Source organism: Convolutriloba macropyga, chromosome 4, assembly GCF_964194025.1.
Source record: "Convolutriloba macropyga chromosome 4, txConMacr16.3, whole genome shotgun sequence".
In the NCBI taxonomy this organism is placed as follows: domain Eukaryota; kingdom Metazoa; phylum Xenacoelomorpha; order Acoela; family Convolutidae; genus Convolutriloba; species Convolutriloba macropyga.
The window spans coordinates 8,016,028-8,034,426 of NC_134471.1; the positions used below are offsets into that span (position 1 = coordinate 8,016,028).

At 34.0% G+C, this 18,399-nt stretch overlaps 1 protein-coding gene across 1 annotated transcript in view; it reads right to left on the minus strand.

Annotated features, from left to right (window-relative positions):
* Nucleotides 1–18,399, minus strand: part of LOC142337967 (rho GTPase-activating protein 45-like) — a 76,823-nt gene that overhangs the window by 23,097 nt on the left and 35,327 nt on the right. The window contains exon 6 of the mRNA XM_075387601.1: nucleotides 8,915–9,112. Within this exon, the coding sequence (XP_075243716.1) occupies nucleotides 8,915–9,112 (198 nt within the window). The remainder of the gene's footprint in view (nucleotides 1–8,914; nucleotides 9,113–18,399) is intronic.

The window sequence follows — 18,399 nt, forward strand, 5'->3', positions numbered from 1 at the left end:
TTAAACAATCTAGAAAAACGAAACAGAAGAATTAGAAGATAAATTAAAACAACAAGAATATTATGGTGAAATAGAAGAGTTATTTGATCCTCTAACTAAAACTTTAAATGTAAACAATGAAACAATGCAAGCTCTTCAAAACCAAACATTAGCAGCACTCGGGGACAATACTAATGCTTTGAAGAGTGTGGAGCACCAAAGACACAGACAAAGTAGCTTTCTTGTGTGCAAACAAAGTGCGAAACGGCTTCACCGATGATAGAGCTGCTCTCTTAACACCCACACCCGATCCACCCGTAACATTAAAAGATGATAGAGGCGAAGCATTTGCTGTAGACAATGATATGATTGATATTTTGTTAGAAATGGGTAAACAAACAAATATACAATTCCAATTAATATCAGTTGATGCGAATTCAAACGAATTTAAAATAAATGATATAGATGTATCTCTAGTACCAGATGTTATAAAAATGAAAGGTAAAGTCTATGATTTTTCTAAGGGTTTTGCTTTATTTATTACTAATAAAGATGTAACCGAAAGAGATATAAAAGGAGATGAAATCAAAATAAAACAATTTCTAAAGCATATTGGTTATAAACAGAGAGGAGATACTAAAAGTAATAGATCAAAACTTATTAGAAGAATTTTTGCTAGTATTGGTGAACCCAATTCTTAGGTTATATCAATACCAACCTCCAGTGAAGATGAAATATATCGTCGTGTTACTAGTGATTATGAACAAGGAGCGGTAGAAGAAGAAGAAGAGGAAAAAGAGGAAGAAACTGATTATGAGACTGATAAACAAATAGAAGCTAGTGGTCTTAGAAAACCTAACCCAAACAATCAGGGAAGTTGCCATTTAAATGGTTTAGTAGAAAGATTAGAATTATTAATACTGGAAACAAAGGCTGGTCATGATGGATTATATGATGAAATGCTAGATATATCTAAGCAACTATTATCTACGAATATTATTAATCAAGAGCAACTAGATAATTTTGTTTTTAACTATGGTAAATAAAGGGTAAACCTGGCTACGTCCATAATGATGGAAAAACAACAACAACAACAACAACAACAACAACAACAGCAACAACAACAACAACAACAACAACAACTCCTAGCTAAAGAAGTATTCAGCCCTCAAATAACAAATTTTAGAAGGGAAAGAATAATGCCATTGTATAAAGATGAAACATGGTCAGCTGATTTAATTGATAAGTCATCTCTATGTAAATACAATAATAATTATAAGTTTATATTAACAGTTATAGATATATTCACAAAATACGCGTGGGCTATTCCACTGAAGAATAAATCTGGTTTATCTATAACTAATGGCTTTAAAATAGTATTAGGTAAAAGTAGAAAACCAGAAAATTTATGGGTAGATAGAGGTAGTGAGTTCTACAATAAAACATTTAAATCTTTACTTAAAGAATATGAAACAAAAATATATTCTACTTATAGTGATTTAAAGGCTATGTTTACAGAGAGATTCAATAGAACATTATTACATGTAATCAATAAACCAAGGTTCATCAATGGTGATGGTAATTGGGTAAAAATATTAAATAATGCAGTCATAACATATAACAACAACATTCATTCAACAATTAATATGACACCAGTTGATGCTTCTAATAATCCTGATAAAGTTAAATATTGTGTTAAATCTACCAAAACAACACCAACATTTAAAGTTGGTGATCATGTTAGAAATGCAGATAAACGTAATATCTTTTCTAAAGGTTACACATCTGATTGGAATAGAGAACTATTTAAAGTTAATGAAGTTTTGGACACACAACCACTAACGTATAATATAGAAGAAATGAGTGGAGAGATAATAGAAGGTAAATATTACGAACAGGAATTATTGAAATCCGAGTTTGACTTTGAATCTAATTATAATGTTTTAGAATCATTAAATATAGACCTACGGTCCTAAGCCAGCAAGCCGGATTTATTTCTTAATATAAATAATGACAAGAAACAGATTCAATCAGGCTAAACACCAAGGGGCATCGGGGAACACGCTTCACGGACAACAAACAGCCTAACACTAAGTAAGGCTCGTGGGTTATTCCTAGAAGATAATGTTAATATTGATATGAAAGATACCTATAAAATTACAAATGTTCATCCTCCAATAGATGAAAAAGATGTTGTTAATAAAGAGTTTTGTGACAATAACTTGTAATCTTCTAATAATAAAATAGACATTTTAAGTAAAAACATAATTGAGATAAGAAAAGGTGAATTTGATAAAGTCACAACTAAAACCTTACAACTAAATGAAACAAGAGTTAATGATGAACTAATTAATGAGTTTATTGAATCAGCAAATAAAGTCACAAATACTGTTAAATTTTGTAATAAAGTTGCTGCTGATACTATCTCTAAATATAATCTATTAAAACAAGACTTTGATAATAATAATTTTAATCAAAATATTACTAACATACATTTAGATGATATGTTTACTAAAGGTCTAAGAAAAATGAAAGAATACAATAAATCTCTTAGAGGTGTTATAGTACAATATATAATTTCTATACTTTTACGAAGTGCGTTAGTTGATAATAAAGAGAAAGAAAGACTTGACATGCATTATGGTTTTAAACAAGGAGATATAACGAAAGAAATAGAAAGAATTTTTACTAATGAAAATAAGCAAAGCTATGACCAATCCAACAGCAACGAGTGAGAGATTACTATATCCAGATTTATCATCAGTATCAGAACGATTAATAAATGAAAAAATTTAAGCTAATAATAAATTTAACAACAACATTAACATTATAAAGGATATTAGAAAATATTATGAAATTGAAACTAATAACTATAGTAAGAGTTAAGTAGATATAAAAATTATATTAACGTAGCTGAGATAACAGAAATACTATTATCATCAATTGCGACAACGGCAACAACAACATCTGTTGCATTAACAGGTATAGGATTAGCTTATTCTATACCAACAGCTTTTGCTACAGCAACTGTTTGTGGTTCATTATCAACAATTAATACTAAAATAAGAAACAAAATTATAAAGTATTCACAAATGTATATTTTAAGTAAACAGTTTAGCGACAAGTTTAATAAACTATATACCAAATCAATGAATGATAATAAAATAGATAATGATGAATATAATGAATTAGTCAAGGTATATGATGAATATAAGAAGAACAAGAAAAATAAATTAAGTGTTTTTTTTAGATTAAAGCTATTAGTGCTTAGTAATAACAATGTTTTTAGTAATAATAATATTAGTATTATTAGTATGGTTTTATATTATGTGGTAGCCCATTATAATCTTCATTAAAGCTAACAATCTCTTTAAAAGCCTCATTATAAATATTAGTGCCATAATAAATATTCATTCTATCCTCAGGAGAAAATTCACTACCAATCTTACAATAACATTCAGTAACATTCATTATATCAAATGTACTTGCATCATGAGTTTGTTCATTAACATTATTATTTTCAAAACCAACTATTAAATATTGCGGTCTTTCCATTCCACTTTCCATACCTCGATCAAACAAGAAGTTAATAGCATTGGGTACATTCTTATAAATCGTCTTTCTTTCATAGTAGCTAAAGTCTACATTATTCTTTTTACTTAAACCCTTTTGCACAATAATTCTATTGTCATTACTAGGATCAATACTGGGCACACACCATGATATATCTCTAAATTCTATATTACCATCATTACCAACTGCATCCGCACCAGCATTAATTCTATATAGAGCTCTAAAATTATTATTTCTTTTTAATATTAGTTTAAATCCTAAACCATATATAATCTTTTCTAAATCATTTACAAAACCAAATAGATCACTCATCTTAACCATCATATACATATGACCTTCTTCTGCAGCAATATGGTCACCTTTGGGTTGACTATCTCTATTATCATGATTTCTAACAAAACCACTCTCATATACATCATCAGTACTAGTTAATAACTTATATATCAATAGATTAGGATGGCAATGATGTATATATTCAATAGTCCTACCACCACTAGTTTCAAGTTTAACTGAACTAAACAATGCCATCATACCATAATTAACTAATCTAATATTAGCATTATTACCAAATACACCCCCAGCATCATCCGATACAACAAACTCTATCTCTAGATACGACTCATGCAAATTTAATTGATTCTCTTCTCTATTGAGAATGATATTAATATTAGTATTAACCGTATTCATTGTTGCTAGATTATTAGGTTTATATTCTATAACCTTACTTTGTGTATATCATTATTATAACCATAAGTTTTATCCAAATTAAAGTTCATTTTTATTAGATAAAAAATGACTGACAATTTATTCTTAAGGGAACTACAAAATAAACATGAAGCTTTAACTAAAACTGAAGAAGAACGCACACTTAACTTCAGAATGATAAAGTCAACAGAAAAGTTCAACTTTAGTGAACCTATACTTAACTCATCAAAATTAGGTTTAATCAGATTATCTGTTTATAAATCGGTGTTTAATGTGAATAGAAGAAATAACCAATTTTATATGATACCCTAGGTGAATCATGGTCAAATACCCATCTTTTAGGTATTATACCAGGTGCATATGAATTAATCGAAATAGCAGAATTAATAAAAGAAGAAACTAATGGTAATGTTATAATAGAACCTGATAAGAATACAATGAAATGTTTAATGGAAATAGAACAAGGTGCAATTAACTTTGACATAGAAAATTCAATAGCCCCATTACTAGGCTTTAGAAAAATAGTTTATGAAAAAGGTAAATATACATCTCAGAAAATTGTTGATATTATGGGTTTTAGTACTATTAACATTCATTGTAATGTGATATCTGGTGTTAAAGATAATGGGAATAACACAGACATACTATATACTTTCACTCTAACAGAACCACCAGGTTACTTGATAAATATTATACCGACTAATATCTTACATCAAAATGTAACTAAAGATAGAATAGAATATATAGAGTTTCATATTAAAGTTGAGCATCGAAGACCTATAGACTTTAATGGTGATGTATTAAGTTTTACTTTACATCTGGTGTAACCAGCTGGTCGAAGACCCATTTGATTTAGATTTATACATAGTCATCTGCGAAGCAGTTCCTGATAGATATAGACTTACTCATGGTCAGAAGCAGTTCCTGATAACCATAGACTTAGACTTACGCTTACAGTTTACTTAGAATTATCTGCGAACGAGCTCTGCTCGTGCCAAGCCAAGCAGGCTCCCCGATACTCATACTTTTACTTATACTTAATTATAAAACTCTCCGATCCCAAATAATTCTTAGTTTACCATTAATATTTTTATTTTTAGTTATATCAATGACAACGTAATTATAAGGCTCTTTCCATACCTTATTACGTATATTAGCAAAATCATTATAACTAAGTTCAAAATTATTAAAGAAATCTTGATATATAGATGTGAGGACTTTACCTCTTTGTTCAAATAAAATAAATAGATTACAATTCTCTCTAACACTCTGTCTATCTATTGTGAATAGAATTTGGTTGAGATAAATCATAGTGCAGTTATTATGTCTACCCTACAAAAGTATTCATTTATAACTGTTTCTTTGGCTCTAACATCATCGAATATCATTAGTTTCTTTAAGTCTTTAGGTAGTTGATCGGGAGAGGGCAAACCTTTATATCTTTAATGAACTCGATCCGGGAACCGGCTTCACCGATATCTGCTTTATGATCAATTCTCTCTACACCTTCATATTGATCACCAGTAGGACCAACAATGTATAGCTTATCAAAGTATATTCTAGCCAGAAATAGTTTATTTAATAAGAATGTCTTACCGCATTCACTAGGACCAGATATTATACATCTACAGTTCTCTTGGGAGTGTAGCTTCTGTAATTATATTATCATAATTTAGTCATGATTGTAGATCTTCACTTACATTAATGGCAATAGGTTTTGATTGGATTATATTATCTCTTGGGGGTGATATATCCCCCTGATTATAACTACTTCGTAGATCAGGGAACCTGCTTTGCAGATTATAACTAATTCGTAGATTAGGACTACTTCTCCGACAGACAATCTCATCATTATCATTATCAATATCATTATTAGCAAAACTACTTGGTAGATCATTATCATCATCATTATCATTATCGTTATCATTATCATTATCATTATCGTTATCATTATCGTTATTAGCAAAGCTACTTCGTAGATCATTATAATTATCATTATCCTTATCATTATCATTATCATTATCTTTATCATTATCATTATCATTATCATTATCTTTATCATTAACATTATCATTAATAGCAAAGCTATTTCGTAGATCATCTGCAAAGCAGGTTCCCTGATTACAATCTAAGCAAAAACACTCATGATATATTCCTGGATATTTACATTGATTAAGTAGAATATTCAAAGCATTGTTAATTCCAAATCGTTCATCAATAAGATCTAGATCCTCATTCAATGAACAATAAGCCCCACAATAAGATTCGTCATATTGTTGTATTCTTTCATTAGAGCCTAGATCAACATATTCTTCTAAAAAATAATGGTGGGGTCTCAACACCAAAACTATCAAAGTAATACACAGGACCACCTTCTCTTCTTATAACTAAAACCCAATATGTACCATCAGTTGGATGTAGATTGACAATAATGTTGACGTTGGGTTCACTTGTGTTATCTGGAGTGTGATCTCTCATTACAATTTCAATTGGTGTTAGACTTATATTTTTTTTCCTATATCTTTTATTATTATCAATATTATTATATTGATATTATCAATATTATATCCATAGCATTATTATCAATATTAAATTTATTATTGAATTCCTCAAATGTTAGGATAAGCATTTTTATATAAAAATTATTAATGTTTAATTATATGTCTAATTATAAGTCTAATTATAGGTCTAATTATAGGTCTAATTATAGGTCTAATTATAGGTCTAATTATAAGTCTAATCATAAGTCTATATTTATCTATATTTTCATATATAAAAATGGAGACAGGTAGCCCAGATATAATTTTTATTTTCTTTATTTCAATTTGTTATACAATATATGATTCAATACCAAGTAAATATACAAAACTAGAAGAAAACTTTGGTGGATTTATGAATAAAAATTTAGTTAGATTTGAATATGAAAAGTCACCATTACATACTATTGTTTATGGTGGAACTGGTACTGGCAAAACATATTTTATTAGACAATACTAAAAGTTATACTTAGCTCGAGAAGGGGTTGGGGAACCAAGACCGAAGGTCCTTACACCGATCCGCAAAGCGGTTACAACGACCAAGCTAAAAATATAATCATAGTATTTAAAGATGATGCAGATTCGATAGATCCTGAGACTGGTGAGTTTTATTTTGGGTTTAATGCATGCTATATAAATATGATCACATCAAAAAATAAGTCTAAATTCAAAGATAGTGTAATTGTTCTTGATGATATGGGTGATAAGTTAAATAAGGATATAGCTTATTATTTCACAGAAGGAAGACATTATAATATTCAAATGAATGTAATGTGTCATTAACCAGCTCAATTAATTAATACAGCAAAAATGAGCTGTGATACTATTTATTTAACAACTTATAATGGAGCTGATCTATTTAAAAAATTTAATGAAATATATAAATGTGAACATAACTTCAATAAAATAATTAGTGAGTTAAATAGTAACTATTATAATTTTACAGACGGAATTTCAGATGAACTTCGTTACGGTATAATTAAATATAACAGGAAAGAGAATACTTTTATTATTATTGATAAGAATAGAACTATGATATATGACTCGAGAGTTGGTTTCCTTGATTTAAAAGCTCTTAGTTTAAAAGATAAATTAGAAAGTGAAGATAAAAATAAACTTATAGCATATATGAAACCACTCATGATAAATGCTACATATAGAAATACTATTAATCATGATAATTATCAGTTCTACTTTAATAAACTTCTTACATTAAAAGGTATTAAAAAACAGAATGATGTTTTAACAAAAGAAATGATTAAAGCAGATGGTTTTAGGTTATCATCAACTATTTTAGGCATTATAGGTATATGTTTTATGATATATAATTATATGAGTCCTGATACAAAAGTAAAAACTGCAGCACATGTAGCATCACATGCAAGCCATATGTTAAATAGAACAAGTACATTATTGAACTATGCTTATGGCTCAGTCCATTGGTGAGGATCGGGATCAGGGAACCTGCAGATCGGGATCAAGATCAAGGACAGGGACATGTACAGGAAGAATATATAGACGAAGAGACTGGAATTTTAAATAAAGAAGAACGAAACAGTTTAAACAGGTTATATGAAAATAATGAAGAATTTAGAGATGAAATTATAAATTTTGTTAAAAATAAAATGCAATTAGACCTTGAAGCGATTTTAGATAGAAGATATAAAACTAATACACTCAATATGATTGGAAAGAAATATTTAGCAGAGTGTGTTGTGTCTAAAGATAATACTAAAGATGTAATTGAAATCTTGGGTAAATATGTTGGGTGTGATTGAAATTTGACGAATTATAAATGGTTATAAAATGTTTAGAGTGTGAACATTAATGTGGACTCCCTTTTAATTTAGATTTTCATTATTCAATACATCATGAAAATAAAATTAGTAAATGTGAAGAATGTGGTGATAAAACATTAAGTGGTATTTTTATCAAAGAATTTGGCGTGGATGGAGTTTAACGTTGTGCGTGTAATTATCTTCAATATTTATCCGCTGACAAAAAACGTTTACTTTTGACAAACTATTGCAATTGACAAAAGCCTTTTTATAATCTAAACTGCGTAGGTTAGGTCGCCTTATCCGCTTTTATAAAAAATTTATTGAATAGAGACCATTAACCTGTAGTTTGTAGTGTATGCCTGGTAATACGTGAGGAGGTATGGGTTTGCCCTCGTGGGTGCTCTTGACGATGTCAGCCCCCAGGGTGATCCAACTGTCAAACAACTTCTCCCCCAGGAGACTCTTGGGAATGGTGCAGAAGTAGTGCTTGATGACCATGCCCAGCACCTTGTGATCCGAAATGTCTTCCGATTTCACCTGTCCAAGGGAGATGCACTATATAACTGATGGTCGTGATTTTTGGGTTCACTGGTATTTATTTGTGTATGTTATTATCTTTTTAACAGTGATTTTATTTTCCCGGCATTGTGGGCAATTATTACAAAAAAGTAATCCGAACCTTCTATTAGACCCTTAATCGAGCTATCCGTCATCTACTTTTCCTACATTTGTTTTGCTTCCAGAAACAAATTTTTCAGATGAAAATCATTTTGATTTTAAATGGAAATCAATTGTGAAAAATTTTTGTTCAAGTCCAAATAATGTTATTACCGCATTCTTGGTAGCAGTGAAGGAAACAAATTAAGAACAACCATAGAAAAAATTTGTTGAAAAATTTCTAAACAATTCTTTTTTTACAACCCTCGAAGCTTAAATCTGCTCAAAGAAAAAACAATATTAATAAATCTAGAGCGGGCCACTGAGCGGCTTGCCAGCAGTACCAAAGCGTTTGTATTTGAGATAATTTAGTCCTGAAAACATTACACCGCAATGGCAGACCTGAATTGACTTTGTCAATTAGCCGAGAATGTAAATTAATTCCTTTGATAATGTTAAGTTTTGTTAAATTAATGTACTGGATTAACACATAAACTTTGCGGAATTCGGTTAGGTTCAACAACTAGGCTAATTTTGTTATACTCAATTACACTTTGTACAAGTCAATTGAGTAGCAAATGGTTTCCAAACAAAAACCAATGGCAATTGCGTCGCGTTTGCTTAATAACTTTCAGTTATTTAGTTTATCAATTTGCGAAACGAGTATTCGCGGTGCGAATGGCTCAATACCAAACTGAGCAGGCTTATTTGAAAACCGATTGACAAATTTTAAATTAGAACCGACTTGCAGCAGTGCAAATTGGAGAATGAGAACTAAGATCAGGCAAATTGAAATCAAAAAGCAAGTAACATTATTTCACCAGTTAATCACATAACAGGAAATGCTCAAGAATTGTTTACAAGTGTGATCAGACAGTTTCCTGTCTAAGATATGAACAAACATTAGAATAAGTGGGATAAACCGAAATAAGAACTAAATTGAAGCACCTGTCCTTCAAATGACAAACGTGAACTAGAATACGGTGATGGATTTTCCGAGGGTAATATCCATCCCGTATGACATTTCTCCCTGTTGGAGAAGAAAATTAGCAGATAAAATCAGAAATTTAGTACTTATTCACCGGCCAAATACATAGTAAAATATTAAATAATAAATAGACATAAATTTCAAAGAGTTTTGAGTTTAATCCGACTCAGATTGTGCCTCCGCTTCTAAAACTGTAATTTCTCTGGGTAGATTTGGGTTGGGGTCGGTGGACCATCTCTCATTGGGATTCCGTGGCGACACCTCCCCAATAAATGTTGTGTCTGAGATAGGCATCTCTGCTGAATAGCCTTGCATGCTCTGTATATCCTCTACTATTGATAGCGATGTTGTTCACTTTTTCTGTTTCCTTAGTAATCGTTTCCTTCTTTTGAGCGATGATGTGTCCGAATCTGATGTATCGCTCACCGTAATTTTTCGCTTCTCTTTGCGCAGATTAGGTGTTAGTTGTTTTGGTGAAGCCACTTGCGATGCAGATGGTCCAGCTGTAATAGGTTGGGGAGACGGTGCGGCAAGTGGTACAGGAGGACTGAAATGGAGGATTTGAGTTAAGTCCTGTCTATTAATAAAATCATCATCGTGCTCCGGATTACGTTTGGGAAATCGCATTCTGAGTGCGCGTGCAACTTTGATTGAAGTCGATATACAAGATCTTCCGGACAAAATGACACTGACCTCATCCGATTGTCGTTTGTTTCGCTTGATCTTTTTGCTACCAAGGTTTTTGCGGACTAAATCCTTTCGATGATTTGTAATTTTCTGCTCGAGCGTTTTCTCGTAAATTTTCTTAGGTCTTCGTTCCATGTACTGACCCAACTCCGTGTCTCGTTCAATCCTAGTTCCTAATTTTACAATATCGGAATTTCTGACTCGAACTTCCGGTCTATTCGGCTCTTTAATTATACTTGTTATTGGACTTATTTAACCAACTGTGCTGCTTGGGGCAAGAACTTCGTACAACCCGTCCAAGTTCTTTTTCTGTCTTTGACTTGCGTGGATTTTTCGTGCCATTTTGACTTGAACACTGCGTTCGCTACGCGGAACTGGTCTCGCTATTCCTTCCGACCACATGAGCCGCGATTCACGATCCTTCATTTTTCCTGTTCCTTGTGGGCTCGACAGTTCGCTGCACAAATCACTTTCTCTATTTCTGTGTCAGAACACAAGGCCGTTTTTGCCCATTGTTCTTCTGTCAAGTATGATCTGCCCAAAATTGTATCTTCATCTAAATAATGTTTAATTATTTTATTATAGTTTAAACTTTTATTATTTGATTTCGTGGTGATGTTTGAAATTGTTGTGTTGCATTTTTTACCAAAATGTGCTTCGAATGGCGTAATGTCGATTGTTTTTTGTTTTGAAATTCTTAATCGTTATATGATTGCATATATTGATTCTAAATTAAATTTTTTATTTAAATGAGTTTTCACACATGCCAATTGACGTTTAATTGTTTGGATAAGACCTTCTACTAGGCCTATAGCTCTATGGTAACTTGCAGGTGCATATATAGGTGTAATATTATTTTCTGTATAGAATGTTTCAAACTTTTTACCTGTGAAACGTTGAGCTTGGTCTAATCTAATAGTTCTAGGTACTCCGTGATTATATATATATATATAGTTATTTAGAAATTTAATTACATTTGTACCAGAAGCGTTATTTACTATTTCTGCTGTAGCGTATTTTGAGTATCTATCTATGCTTGTAATGAAATATTGTTCTGTGCTTTTTTCATTAATTATTGGCCCAACAAAATATATTTGGATTTCGTCATTCGGTTCAATACATTTTGTCAAAGGTGACCATTTGCAATGCAGAATCACTGATTTTAGATTCTTACCAATTTCCGTGCAGGTTTTGCACTCGCTTGCTTTTGCCAGTATATCGCGGTGGATATATGGCCACCAAACATTCTGTGCTAGAGACAGCATAGCAAAACTCCCTGGGTGTGTGGAGTGGATGTCTTCTAACACTGCATCCTTGATTGCCTTTGGGATAGCAATCCGTTCATCGAGACAAATGCATCCATGTTTGACACTAAGATCCCGCCAGTAGGAGAAGATGTATCGACTGATCTCTTTTAGCCTGTGTGGGTCGTCTCGGAGGACACACTCGCAAACTTCTTTCAAAATCGCGTCTTTTCCAGTGAGGATTACTAGCAGCTTCTTACTGAAAACTTTATTTAGCGTATCCGTGCAGCGCAAGTCTTCCGCTGCATCAACAACACTGCCAGACGGAGTTGTTTCAGTGTCTGAAGAAGTATTTGTAGCCGGTGTTGTAGGAGAATTGTCCGAGAAGGTGACTCGGGCCTTCGTGGGAGTAGATTTATTGGTCTGAGAATTAAGATTAGTCAAAGTGAAATCAAAAAGGAAGTAACAATATTTCACAAGTTAATCACATAACAGGAAATGCTCAAGAAATGTTTACAAGTGTGATCAGACAGTTTCCTGTCTAAGATATGAACAACATTAGAATAAGTGTGATGAACCGAAATAAGAACTAAATTGAAGCACCTGTCCTTCAAATGACAAACGTGAACTAGAATACGGTGATGGATATTCTGAGTGTAATATCCATCCCGTATGACAAATTTGAATGAGAATTAATAATTGAGTGCCACAAGTTGGAAAAATTAACTATTGCTGAATCCAAGCTACAAAGGACGTAGCCTGAATTTCATTTTTGAATGTTACGCAACTCTGAATTAACTCAATGAACTCAGTTTAAAATAAAAAATGTTTGCCGGAAAATCATCAGCTTATTTTTTTTTAAATTAGTCAATTCTAAAAATTTTAACTTGAATGTAGAAATCAGTGTTAGCAACGATTTAATTCGATTACAATTAGCAATCTGAATAGCAATCGGGTGCAACTAAGTGTATAATTAGTTACAAAACCGTGGAATTTATTAACAAATATTGTGAATTTTATTATTTTGGCAATTTGTTGCCAAATTTTTGATTTTAGATAACGGATTTGATTACCGGAGTTCATTATTTAAGCCAACGCAATTTCGCCTAATTAGGCAAAATGCATTTTTGAGGAATTCCAGGAGGGCAAAATTAGCCAAATTCATTAAAGGTCTGCCTTTGATGTGTAATAAAAACCGAGCAATAACTTGCTTAAGAACTGCTAACCAAGCAACAGCTTCTTCACCTAATATGTTTACGATGGTTTGTTAATTATTACATTAAATTTAAAAGATAAGATTTTTATCAAACGGTTAGAAAAATGAATTATTTTTTTTTACCTTTGTGCCCGAATTTTTAATTACCGAGGTGAACAATACGGAGTGACAGATAGGTACGACAAATAAAACGCTTTCTACTTGATGTCAGGAAACAAACAACGCATCGATACAAAGTTTACAGTTTGTAATTTTTCTACTTTATTGAATATGGAGACAACTTAAATGAGAACAGTAATTACATCAAATATTTTTCTTATGCAGACGCAATTAGAAGATTGCTCCTTTGAAATTTTTGTCAGTGCAAAATGTGCAGTAATTTAATGTATTATTTCGCGAGGACGTTATTACTAACTGGGTGGTCTATTTTCAAAACTTGTTCTTGTTGGTGGTCTATTGTTCTTTGTTTATCTTCTAAACCAAAACAATGGGTCCAAATTTTTTCTCTGACAGAAGGTATTATCGAAAAAATACGTCAATAGGGAAAAAAACTTTAAAAAATTTTATATTCCGGAAATTGTCGAGGAACATGTGATCAGGTCAATTTGATTCTACTCTATTTTTTTTGTCAATGGATCAAGGGGAATAGTCATGATGGCTTTGCATAACTGTTATCAAGGTGTTCTAAACTTTCTATTTCAGAAATATGAATCAAACCAATCTCTGAATATTATGAATCTTCAAAATGGCTAGCTTCTCCTTTTTTTTTCTCCGAGACGATGCAGTGACCATTGTTTTTTTTAAAAAGTGTTTCCTAAACAAAGTTCCATTGAGAGGATAGTATTTAGTCCCACACGTAGGGTTTTGAAGTATTTGCAAAAAATAAGCAATCTGACGATTCTTCGACAGCTCTTACGTTGTTTTACATCAACCACATGACATGACCACAAAACAAAAATGTCTCCTCATAGAGTGAAAGAGAAATTTTTAGGATAAAAAACCACATCTTTTCTCTGATGAAATCGGAGAACTTGTTTGTTTTTGTTTTTTTTTTCTAAAAAAACAAAAGCAGATAACAAAAGATCTACAAAAAGTTTGAATATTCATATTATTCAGTATCTGGATCTATCTGGTGCAATTAAAATGTAAAATGCTCTGTAAACTGTTTTTTTGCATTGCATGCAAAGTTCATTGATTACAACTAATTACTGAGGAGAAAAACTTTTCGGAGCGATAGGATAGAGCTCTTCATTTTGTAATCAAATTTATTCTCCAATTTGCTTTCAACGTCTAAGAAGATCAGTTCTCTAACCATTAAGTTATACGCTAGTGAACGTAAGTTCCCTACCGTATAACTCTAGTGAACTTACGTTCACTAGTGAACTTACGTACAAGAATGGAAAATGTTGTCCACTCTTGGTCCATATGCATTTCAATATTCGTCTCATGTGAACACTGTACGGAGCAAACAGGCCGATCGGGTCGAAGACTGAAGATACCAGTGAAAGAATTTTCCTCTGGGTTATAGGTGTCTCCTCTTCCTTTTTCGTTCCTCTGTGCACTTGAAGACTATCATCGGTAACGGTCCATTATAGTCCTAGCACTGAAAATCCCTCCGTATTGGGTTCCACTTCGACTTTCTTCGTGTTGCTGATTGATTTCAAGTCTTCCGGGATCGCTTTGGTAACTGCATCGTTGTTGCTTATCCACTTCTTCAGTTCAAATCCATGTTGTGAGAGAAGAGGTTGTAGTTGACAGAAGACTTCAATTGCTTCTTCGGGGGTTTCTACCGATTTTATGAAATCGTCCATGTAGAAGTTGTTTTGTATTGCCTTTGCTGCAATTGGATACTCCTCTTCGTTGTCCAGTCCCGCTCGCTTCAAAGCATAGTTTGCACAAGTTGGAGAACTCTTAGCGCCAAATATGTGACGCTGATATTCGTATATCTGAACAGGTTCGTTAGTCCTTTGACGCCATAGAAACCTCAAGAAACTTCTATCCTGTTCCGTAACTTGCACTTGTAAAAAATCGATTCGATGTCGGCTAGTGGGGCCCTTGGTCCTTCGCGAAATCTGAATCTCGTTCCAATCAACCCGCGTAGATCAGGTCCTGCTAGTAGCTTGTCATTTAGGCATACTTCTTTGTACACTGGTGCAGAATTGCAAGACGTCTTACTTTGCCAGGCTTGTTCGGGTTCAGTACTGGATGGTGTGGCAAATAATATTCTTTCCCGAAGCTGCCTTTCATTTCGGACTCCAATATCTTTACGAATTCCTTTTCTACATCTTTATCTATTGACTGTTGATTTAAACTCTTCATGTTTGGGTCTCTTTGGAATCTTCGCTCCAGTGAGTAAAGCTGACCCAAGGCTGAGCTTTGGTTGTTCGGCAGGTTTGGCTCTGGTTTACTCCACAGCATTCCCACTTCGTACCGCTCGCCTGTGAACTTCGTCGTATTCTCTAGCATCTTTTGTGCCTGCAGTTCCTTTTTTGACTGACTGGCGACGTTGATTTTGGAAGCATAGGTTTCTATGTCCCACCAGGTTTGGATATTCTCAGCAACTTTCACATCTACTGTGAAGGCAAAATGACAAATATTTGTCTTCTGTTGCCCGTCATGGGTCCACTGACTACCCATCCTAACTCTGTTAGAACGGAGAAAGGTTCACTTCGCGTTCCTATCTTGTAGTCCAATGGGCGTTGTAGCTCGTAGCATCTTGAAAAAGGATGATGCCAACTTCCATGAAGTTGAAGCTTTGGTTGGGTAGAACACTCAAGTGATTGATGCTCCGCTTCAGCTTGTTGTAGTTGTATTTTGTGTTTCCCCACGGAGATTGACGGTTGTGCAAACGCTTCGATTGAATGCACCTTTGTATGTAGTCCCTTTATTTTGAGAGGAGCCTTTTCTGTTTTCAGATCCTTTGTTCCGTGTATGCCAGCCATGTTGAGCGTCACATCGGTGCCTTGGTCTCGTAACTTCTCTTGCACACTTTGATCGATGAATGAAACTGTTGATCCACTATCGAGTAAAGCATATAATCAGCCTGTTGCCACCGCTTTGTATTGAGACAGGAACTATCGGAAGGAAGCTGGTAACTTCGTTACTCTGATGGATGGTTGCTGCGCTTATATTGACTGCGTGATTGCCCCTGTCCATTTGGTTTTCTGAATGTAGCAATCAGTTGTGCTTCTTGATGCATCCATTGATACCGCACACATTGACTTTACAATCTATGCTTGCATGTCCTTTGCCTAGACATCGGTAACATAAGTGTTGCTTCCTCACTGCTGCGTACCACTCATTCACACTCATGTTCCTGAATAGTGGACAGTTCCATATTTTATGAGTGCCATCAGCTATTGGACAGTGATCACTTTGCATCTGCTTCCTTTCCTTCAAGTTCGAACTTGCACTGAAGTTCGATATTTTCGGGAACCGTTTGTCTCTGTTTGTGCTTCTTCGGTCTTCTTCTCTTCACTCTCCCTTGAAAGCTGAAAACCCTTCGTGTACGAATGCCATCCTAGATAGCCATTTTTCAAACAAAATAAGATCAGGCCAATCTTCATCTTTATCATCAACATAGAACCACCACTTCTCTTTGAGAACTTGAGGTAGTTTATCTACTTCCATACAGTGTCGAGCTTGACTGCAGATCACAAATCTTCTTGTACTCTTTGAGCACATACACAAAGTTCGAAACAATAACTGAGAAACTGATCCGACCTGTTGAGTCGTTAGGTTTCACCTGACTTGCTTTGCGGAGACTCTCCAGTTGTACATCAGTGATCAGATGAGGCCTTCCAAACTACCTCTCCAGAATGCTCCATGCAGCACCATAGAACTGCCCAGAATAGCCCATTCCAGAGCTTCCTAACCTTGCTTCTCAGTAGAATCTTCAGATGGCTCATCTTCTCTGAGTCTGGTATTGGGCGTTGATCCACTGTAACAATGAACATACTAATCCACTTCGGCCATTCGAGAGGATTTCCATCAAAGTTGTTCAACTTCAGCTTTGGTAGGTTACTGCTACCCGAATAGCCATTTTTGTATCGTAGACGAGCGCTGTGGGAAACCTCTTGGTCTCCAGGAACGGTCTCGTGAACTGCGATATCGAGAGAATTGACTATGCCTGTTCACTTCAGGGGTTACTTCAAAGCGAGCTGTTGACCGATCTGGGTTTAGAAGGTTGTCGATTCTACTAGCCCAGTCTGGTACATCTCTCTTATGGGTCCAGTTGAAGGGTGACTTGTCTCGAGCACTAGTTGGTTGGGAACGAACATCATCATTCTCTAATAATGTTCTCTTCACTTTGCGCTCTAGCTCACGCTCCTCCTCCATTAGATGATGCTTGGTTTCCAGTTCCTTCATTTGCATTTCCAGCTCTAGCTTCTCCACTCGAACTGTTCCTCTTCTAGTCTCATATTGGTTTCGATTTCGATATCGAATTTCTTGATCCTTTCCTCGCGCCTTTGCTTTGCTGAAGATGTTTCCCAAACATTCTCCGTATCTTGGCCGCTTGCTGTTGCTCTATTTTACAATGTTTGAGCAACTGGATTGTCCATTGGGTAGTTGTTCTTACTTTCACTGTCGTTCAATGCTTGATTTGCGTTGCTTTGCTCTGCACTCATTGTTGGTTGCGTGACTTTGCTTATATATGCAAGCCAATGATAGTCCAAACTTACTTTGCAATTCCTTGCCTCTTTCAGATGTTCCTCAACGAAATTTGCTTGGTAGAGCACAAGCTTGTTTCGACGCTGCAGTTGCTTGGGTATTTATTCCTCTAGAAGGTGAACAGTCTGTTTGTAGAGGACCTTTAGTTTGTTGGGTAGATCTGAATCTTCAATTAATTTGTAGCCAAGTCTCCGTTTAGTGTCAACTTCTTCCACTAAAACTTGGAACCTCCTGTCGTACATTTGAGCTGTTGATTGAAGCTCCTCTCTGCGGGTTTTGCTTGGATTGCCTGGTTGCTGTTTGCTTTTGCTTTGCTTATTTCCTTTGAGCAGGGTTCGCACTTCAATTTCTTTATTGAATT